Below are 10,048 nucleotides of genomic sequence, written 5' to 3' on the forward strand. Positions count from 1 at the left end.
CAACAAAGTGTTGGTAAACATTTCAACAAGCTTCCTAAGTCTGCCTGAGAAATCTTAACTAATCGAAAACAATTTGTTAAGATCAAAACTAATAAAAAATCGTATTATTTGCAGCCATTCTTCTCTTGCACAGATTCATTATTGCATTCTACAGGGTTCAATTATAGGCCCACTGTTGTTCATCTGTTATTTAAAAAGTCTACTACTTTCATTCCTGGTGGTCCAATAAAAAAATGTGTACCTCTACACAGATGATCCTAGTGTAAAAATTAGTGAAAAATCATTAAATAATTTAGAAAATAATGCAATCCTAAGTCTAACAAGTAAGAACAATAATTAATTATCTAAGTAACCATAATTTATTATTAAATGTAAGTCAAACCGATTTTATCATGTTTTCAACAGGGAAAAGTAAACAACCCATTGATCCAGTTATAAATATTAATAATCAAGTGTTGAAAAAGGCAACTTCCAAACATTTTTTAGGTCTAAATGTAGATGAAAACTTGATATGGAATCTCTACATTGACCATGTTGTAAGTAAAGGTACCTCAGGAGTATATGCTGTTTAGCGAATGTCAAATTTTTGTTCAATTAATACATTGAAGGCACACTATTATGTACTGGTCGAATCATCTGTTGCTTTTGGTATTTCTATTTATGGTCTTACATCAGAGCAGAACTATAGAATTCTTCTTAAAAAAAAAGAGCTACAAGAACCATGTTGAATCTAAATTTTGACGTTTCAGTTCACCAACATTTTTCTCACTTGGGCATTATGACTGACTACAGTCTTTATATGTTTTGTACCACACTATATGTGACAGACATACTTATTTCACCAGACATAGAAACGAAATTGCCATTGACTCCCATAGGCTAGAACTCTTCAACAAAAAAAAAAAACAAGTGCAGGTGCAAAATTTGTATCAAGGCTCCCTGTGGAATTAAGAGGCATTGATAACTTTCAAAAATTTAAAAAAGGCTAAAATTGTTTTTAACAGAGAAACCATTGTACGGGTTAGCTGAACTATAATTAATGTTCTTTTATCATATACTCTATACATTTGATCAATATTGGATATTGATGTTTTATTCGTTTTTAAGTTTATTTTAATGACGCCTTTCAATGTATACCACTGTATACATTATGAATAAAGTTATTTTCAATCTTAAAAAGTTTCAAATGAGTAAATAATCTTTTTCTCACAACTGAGCAATTTGTTAAATGTAGCTTTGAAATTGCATTTAAAATTGTTAACCTCAGCATTAGAAAGTGCAACCTTTTACTCTAAATCGTAATTTAATTTGACCTTAGAGCATTTTAATGTAATAGTTTAGTAATAGCTATAAAATTCTTGATTCATAATTAACTCATCCATTGTACTTGTACAATAAAACTGATTGATAGTCTCCTGATGGTGTAAGGAAATAAGTGAGTAAAACAACAAGATTTACATCAATAATTTACTTAACTAATTACAGTCTTTACAATAAAGATGAAGCGTAGATATTGCAATGCATGATGGAATGGTGTGTTAGACAGGGTACGTTCAGATCGGGGGCTTACTTGCAGGCGCAGGTGCCTTCTGGGCAGGCGCACTTCTCTCCAGCCTTGCAACCGCAGTTAGCTGTCGACACAAAATGTTTATAAATATATTTGCTGCATAAACTATTCAGCATTCAAAAAGATTTAGTGAAAAAATTTGATAAATGGTGTTAAATCACTAACTTAAAATGATAACCTAAAAGAGTTTTGAACGATTTAAAATTACACGTTCAATTCAAGTACTGGGCGCATACACATATACAAGCAATATAAGAGAAGATTTTTTAATTAAAAATAGAAAATAGTCTGTACTCCCGTGTCTGCAATGAAACTTTCTGAATTATTTGAGTAGACTCCCTTAAATAGCTAAAAAGTATTAAGTAATCACTTAATAAACTTTTATAAATCATGTACTAATAATCATGTATTAAGAAAGTCCTCATAATATTCTTTCACCTTTTTGTTTGTTTTGTTAGATTTTAATACAGTTCTATAAGTGTTTTAACAAAGCTGCATGCATATTCATTCAGAATTCATTTAGCGTTAAGGAAAAGTACTCAATACATATACTAGTAATGCATTTATGTATGGAACACTAAAAGATTAGTTTTGGTTTGTGTAATACTCTCTCTCTCTTTCCTAGCTACCATGTTGCTGAATGCATCTTGCATACCACCTACCATTCTACCTCAGTGAACATGCATTATACAGTGAATATAGTCTATGCAAGAATTAAGAAGAAGAATAGAGTTGGCACAGGAGTGCAGTTCAAAAACAGTGTGGGACTTATTAATAAACTAATATTTATTAACAATCTGTGTAACTAGGACTTGGCTTTGGGGAGTGGATGAATCGAATGTAATAAATTAAATATGCAATTCAAAGCTAAATATTTAAGAGATGTATTTTCCATTTCCCACTGGAAGAAAATATATTTCTTTTAATGCAATATCTTGGCTAAACAATTAAATAGATTTTTTCAAGTTGACACACTGAGACATAAACGTGAAGTTTACAAATGAGTAAATGTGTGAGGTTCACCGTATCTAAAACACAAAACTAACAAACAAAGGTCTGATTTAAGACAAACTTTCCTATACTGAGGTGTTTTTTTACTGAAACACATAGGATAGTTTAATTATTTATGTAGCATTGGAGTGTTAATACAGTTGTTTAACTTTAAATATAATACAGTCACAAAAATTAATTTTTACCTGACTTCTTGCAGCACTGGCAGTCCCCAGTGCACTTGCAGTTGTCTCCACACTTGCATCCACCGCTGCTTCCGCAGGTGTCTAGAAATAAAAATAAAATATTATTTCTTTTGATGATAAAGCCAATTCAAATATACAAAGGAGTACAAGATTGCCTAACTAATAATGCATGTGCGGTCTGTAGCTTGTAAAAAGACAATAACTTTCGAATTTCAATAATTAACTCCTGAATTTTACATCTTTTGACTTTTCTTCAGAAAAATAATCAATTAGTTTAACCATACATTGAATTGTTTTTACAGAGCAAAAAAAAAAAAAAAATGTTTCCTGGGATAAGATGTTCATTTAGAACATGAACTAATAAAATAAGGTATTCTAATTGAATTTTCTACCTGTTTCGTGAGCAAATTAATGGAAGTCACACGCTATTATACTTGTGTGGGTGAGCGCCTTCAATAATATGAAAACACTTTGCAGTGCAGTTATGAGTAAGTTTTGCCGGTTTACAATTTGAAGGAGTACAACAGAATTAACAGAAAAATTACCAGAAAGAGTTTACGTTTAGACTATTGAGAACGTTTTAAAGTTTTTACAATTTTAACTTAGTTTTCATAAAAACGTTAATTTAATTTCGATTCAAATAAACATATCCTCAATACGTTTTACAATATAATTGTTATAACTGTCTTTTCTTACAATAAAAGTAATGAGGGAATGATTAGTTTAAAAAACATTATACAGTGTAAAAATATAGAAGTGCCATCACGTTTTTAATGAATTAAAACGAACATGTTTAGATATACTTATAGGATTCTTGAGATTTGATTTTGTTTTTTTAATTGCCTCATTTTCCGAGATTTACTTCATTTAGTCCAGAAAACTCAGTATTTAAAAAAGGCAACCTGCATTTTATGACCAATAAAATAAAAGTCAATGGAGGAAACGCAAAATAGTTTTATAGAAATCTTTTGATAAACTACAAATATCAAAACCACCCCTCCAAAATCTTACTATAGTAATTTGAAGTTAAAAAAAGTCTGAAAATTACCATGAATACGAATTAATGTTAAAATATAAATAAAAAAGAACTTTGTGGGAATTTTGATAAACAAATTAATATACAGATTTTTAATTAACCACAATTTTGTTTGTTTTAGGGCAAGCTAAAACATTTCTTTAAGCACCCTTGGATTCAGTGACTAATGCATTTTCAAATCTAAATCACAAAATGGGATTAACAAAATACAAAATTAAGGATTTCCCATCCCTATAATTTGTAAAAACCAAACAATGCTGTCTAACAAGCGTTAAGATCTTTAATGAAGGTATCATGAAATATATGCCTTTATTTTTACTAACTTACAGTTAATTCGACTAACAACAATTACGAAAATGCAACAAATAAATAAGATTTCAAATAACTTTCAAAATTCATGAACATTTTATAATTATTAATGTTACATCCGTTTTTAAACGTTAATATGAGTTTTACTTAATTCCCATCATGCAGTATTTGTGTTAAACTGTACATGTACGAAGATAAAACAATATAATTTTATAGTGCATTGTTTGTGAATTATATTTATCATATCAGCTGATCGACGTCATTCAGCGGCATTCACTGCCTTTGTAATTTACCAATTTCAGATAAAAACAATTGTATATTAGTTTAAAATTTAAAAATAATTATTGTACTATTGCAGAGTTCTTATTTATCATATCAGCTGATCGACGTCATTCAGCGGCATTCACTGCCTCTGTAATTTACCAATTTCAGATAAAAATAATTGTATATTAGTTTAAAATTTAAAAATAATTATTGTACTATTGCAGAGTTCTTATCAGTTGACGACAGTACATTATATTTAACCACTGTTCCTCACTATTTACGCTGATAACGTAACTGAGTTATCTTTACATTTAATATTTATCGGGACCATTAACCAAATACGAGGTACAAATATTTAAAATGACAAAGGAGGTTGTGGGATTCTTTTTAAAACTCTAAGAAAAATAAAGATCTGACATCGTGGGCTTCTGTTACTTGAAGTGTATTGTATTGTATTTAATTTCTATTGTACTAAGTAAAAGCCAATTTACCACACTAAATTTTTACGATAATGACATTAAACTAGACCGTTCATTCGTTCTCTACAGCCTAAAAGTAAATTTTCGTATTTAGATAGTTTTGAACTAGTTTTATAAGATTTAAAACTGTAGATTTGCACACATATTTAAAATGCTACATCAATATAATTGTTGATTTTTCATGATGGAAACAATCGCAATTCTTACTTGTATTTGGTGATAGCTATGCATATTCCTTACACATTAGCTTAATAATATTAATTGATAAATCAGAGTTTGTTTATTTAATCGCTCATAATAAAATTACTACAATTAAGACAAAAATCAGACAACAACCTTTGCAACTAACAATCCCGAAGAATATAAAATCTTGTTTAGGGACAAAATTAGCTAAGAATATGTTTTTTAAGTAATTACTTTATAAAGTAATGCAGTATTTATTGTGATTGGTGGTAAATTACTGTATCAAGGGGATACATTATAACTTATTTTACATAATTAAAAGAATTTTAAATTCAATTGTTAATACAAAGTTATAAATAATTTTATGACTTGTTGTGAACATTGTAGATACGATATGTCAATGGACCTACTTCTTGTCAACCGATACAGCTGTCGTCGCAGTGTGACCTTGACAATGAAATGTCGATATCTGAATTCAGATAAGCAACACATTTTCGCTAGTTTACGAGGTGTAAACGCGTATGTATCACAATACAAACGTTACGGTACATTAGAACTTTACAATCTAAAAAATAAATAGCATAATGAAAACAATAAAAATCAGATCAAGATATTGTGTTTAACGGAAACTCGAAGGTAGGTATCGAAAAAGAACAAAATTCCATCGTGATTGTAGTCGTGGTTGTAATATTTTACAATGGTTTGTACTTGAATTGAGGACGACTCGTTCTTGGCAAAGTAATGTAATTTCAGTAAGATTTTTAGATGTCTTAATATTGAAACACTACGTAGTCCTTACATGTGGTACAGAATTCTATTTTTCTGCCCATAATGACTAAATTATTAAGAATTGTTATTTTCATAACAACTTGAGCACGATTATAACGGTTACATCAAATAAATAATATTATTGTTGCCCTCTTAAGAATTATTTTATTTATACTAAATAAGGTATTGGGAAAATCTAATTTCAGTTTGAAAGTGTTTGCCAATATGGGAGAATACATTTTAAACATTTTGTTTTCATATACGGTTTAAATTTGTCATCTTTATAGGTAGGGAATTGATTTGAGAAAATCAATTTTTGTATACCATTACGCAATTTGCTTCTGAGCAAAGAAGAGGGTGTAATTCGACGATCAGAAATTAATAATTCATGTTTAAAATTGCATAAAATTAAAACAAATAAACATGAAAAATCCAGCAAGCATGAGAAGTTATGGCAAAGCCTTAACATATTATTTTTTCCGAACAATTTAATAATAATTAATAATCAAAATATCATGAATTTTGAGTTTTATAATTTGTGTGAGGACTAGGAAAAGCGTATAATTAATTTAATCTTATATTCCTTCGCCTCGCCCATCTAATGATTAACGTACGAAAACATATTAGTAGTATATTCCAAAACAAGAAATGGTGGAACTGGAAATCAATAAGTGAACATAACCTCACTTTTAAAGTTTGGTCATATTAAAACTATGTCTGTGTGTTGTTACCTTTGCAAACGTCACAGCAAGGTCCAGGCATGTTGATTGTTTGAAGTTGTCACTCGGTAGTCACTGAGAAAGCTAAACTGATACTGACACTCCGGTACAGGCGTATGACTATATACCAGAAGCGGCGCGGACGATGCAGACGGCACGCGGAATCGACCAATCAGAGGCCGCCTTGGTGGTGGCAGTGGCGGTGTGCACTCGCGCCCATCGATTGTTGTGTTGGCGGGAGTTTTCCATACATTCAATTAGCTGACAGCCGACACCCCACAGCTGATTATTGATCTCTCACACGGAGCGTCAGGTTACATGGTTATAATACGTCGAAGTTTGTATGACATTGACTTATCCTTTTTGTAAAATAGATCAGTTTCAGTGTGTTAGTTCACCAAAGTACGTAGGTTGGAAGAAAGATACCCATTGTGATGGCGCATATATACCTATTATATATTTTTTAAATTGCGTGTTGTATCAATTATAGCTAATTTTGGATTTTGGGATACCCTTTTGAAATTTGACATTTAAGCTATGTGTTCCTTAGTAATGCATCCTCATCATTTGAAAATTTGTAGCGTTATGTTGATCATTTTTGTACAAAAATCTAAATGTTCCAAGAACATGTCGTTACGGGATTGATACTACTGTTAGTTACCCTTTATAATGGCGCAAAAGGCCGTATTTTGATAAAATTTCTTAATTTACAAAAAAACTGATTTCGGTTTTAGGTGAATATGCTGTTCCAACCATAGATTACAAATTGTTTACGGTTTTGTTTAAATTTGGTATATCGGATCCATACACTACCAGTACACCTTTATCTACAAAGTTTACTGTATTTTTGGATATTTTAAACAAAATTAATAAATTATGGAAAGTAACATTTATTTTACTGTTCAACAACAGCTGTATGCGAGTAAATTACTTGCAACTGGATTAAATGTCAGAACGGTATATGAACATGATTGAAAAATGTAGGCTATATGCTACATACCTCGTCGGAATATATCGTTGGAGAAACGGTAACCAGAAAGCTAAGCACGTTGGACTTATGACCGTTTATAATCTAACTATTAGTTTGTTTTAACACAGTCCCGAGGGCTAGGGAGTTAGGTGAAATATTGCTTTAAAAACCTATATTTAGTTTGTTTTTATCGATGACCAAACACATCCTGGCTTAAGTTTTTATAAAGAACGTAAAAAGCTCCTACCAATCATTTGGTGCCATTTCTTTTGAATTATAGTTATGTGGTTAAATATTACACCGTAAAACAGCTTGCCCCACATGGTGCTGTACATATATCTTTGGTGTACATATTTCCATACATACGAGAGTACGTACCGAAATTTATTGAACTAGATTGAAGAATTAAATATTGATATTTTAGCGTGCAATTTGAGTTCCGTGAAGAATTTTACCGGACATTAGGCATCGTTCACTGATACAAAAAATCATTTCGAGACTACATTTCGAGATCTGCAATGTGATCTCTTCCTTAGGTGGATAATCAACCTAACTCAATTAATAACCACAAATTGATTTTAAATAAATCATAACAATACTCTGTACCAAATATCTCATGAACCAAAACAAAATATTTTGTGTCAACCAGTCTACTAATATTGTAAAAAACAAACTTAAAAAAATTATTGTTTTATAACGGAAAGATTTAAGTTATTACTGTTTTTTAACGTCATGGTGTTAGTAACAATACTACAACTTCTATAGTAAAATAAATAATTATTATATTTTTTATAACCCAAACATATTGTAATTTTAAGTTTGATGAAAAGACCAACACTAACACTTCATGTCTTCTGCGACCGCTAATATAAACGAGTATTCATTTTATTTTGTAACATAAACTAGAATTCGTCTTTATAAAGTTAGATTTTGACCTCAGACTGATGTGGGCGTACGTGTGACTAAGTCACATGAGATAAGGTTTACGACATATGATTATATTGCAATGGTAATTACGCAAACGATATAACTACTTCTGTATTGATAACGGCCATTAGTACTCATTATACGAGGAAAAAGACGAAATAATTAGTATCGATAAGGTAACATTGTTTATTTTATTCAACAAATAAGAAATAGAATGACTAACTTTACACAGTTAAATTGATCATTTCATTGAGCTTCTCAGATATTATGGCTAAAGAGTGAAGACCACACATTTGATCAAAGCGTATTTTCCCGTTGACTCACACTTTTATACTGAATGTACCCTTGATATAAGACGGATGTCATATCACATCTTATGTGTGTTGGTTTGAATATGCTACGAGATACGGATTAGATAGAATTGCGGAAGTTGATACTACAGAGTGTTCCTCTGGAGTATTTGAAATCTAAACCAGTGATTCAAATGTTCATATAAGCGAGTTTTGACATTAAATAGACACTTCACTTTTGTTAAAAATTATTTCTTTTTTGCCCTTATAACAAAGAAAATAGACTTTTAAAACTGTTGCTATACATTTAGACTTTCACAAATTCGATAATTTACGTCTCTCTAAGATGGTTTTATTATTTTAATGGTTTTTCCCGAAAATCTTCCCTAAACACTCACAGTACACAGGTATATTACCAGGTATATTTATCGAATTCCACATATCAAAGTAAAACTAGATATCTTGTTTGGCTATATGGAAACCCATACTGACAAAAATTAACACAACAAAATTGTGCATTTTGAATTCTGAACGAGAAGCGAGCATGCGTACTCCTTCGAAGCTCTGTTCTAGGTTACAAATTCTAAGTGAATATTTCTATTGTAAACACTAAAATATTTATACTTTAGGTTATTCCAATCCACTACAGTATTTAGCTTTTAAGCCAATTATTTAGGTTAACTCTGACACATTTTCTAATATAAAATGGTAAAGAACCTTTATGTATGGTTCTTAGATTTGTAGTAGCCTGTATCTCTCCTCTTTGCGTACATCGTTGAAAATTTGATGGAGATAAATTTAAACAATTTTTGTTTGCTAACTAAAACGTACTTAAAGCCAGCACTTTAGGTACATCTAGATTCATAAACAGAATCAATTTTTTTTAAATATTGTATAGTAGATTTCCAGAAGTGATTTTGCCCAAAGAAATTTAAATAAAAACTATTAGTAACCAAAGAAAGAACTTTGATAGACTTAATAAGTTTCTCTTGGAGGCCTTCAAATGCTATGTCTGATGCAACGGAAATGTAGGAATGGTGATTCCTCCCAAAGAGCTGCACGGAGACATCTTGCTGTCGGAAAGGAAATGCCTGATATGCCCTTGTCCCCAGCTCAGGCTTCCGGAATTCGTTCAATTAGATGACATGGTGTACAGAGTTGGGAGTTTCCTCTAATACTCATTTCTGACCTCAGGAATGTCTAGGAAGTTTCCATCTCCCAGATAAAAGATGTTCGATGAATCACTGTTGGCATCTACAAGTTTCCGGGCCTGTTGCAACTGACGAGATTGGTCGCAAAGACGGAATTACCTCCCAAAGTCGTGACTGAGGTCTGGAAAT

General features: G+C 31.0%; 1 protein-coding gene across 1 annotated transcript; it reads right to left on the reverse strand.

Annotated features, from left to right (window-relative positions):
* Positions 1-1,453: 1,453 nt before the first annotated feature.
* On the reverse strand, positions 1,454-6,692 carry LOC124357842 (U9-ctenitoxin-Co1a-like). Its single transcript, XM_046809915.1, has 3 exons — positions 6,534-6,692; positions 2,764-2,844; positions 1,454-1,631 (listed from the first exon to the last, which is right to left on the reverse strand). Exons 1-3 carry the CDS (start codon positions 6,562-6,564, stop codon positions 1,567-1,569), a joined length of 177 nt encoding a protein of 58 aa, XP_046665871.1. The 5' UTR covers positions 6,565-6,692; the 3' UTR covers positions 1,454-1,566.
* Between the last annotated feature and the right edge of the window lie 3,356 nt (positions 6,693-10,048).

Source organism: Homalodisca vitripennis, chromosome 3 (assembly GCF_021130785.1).
Source record: "Homalodisca vitripennis isolate AUS2020 chromosome 3, UT_GWSS_2.1, whole genome shotgun sequence".
Taxonomy (NCBI): Eukaryota; Metazoa; Arthropoda; class Insecta; order Hemiptera; family Cicadellidae; genus Homalodisca; species Homalodisca vitripennis.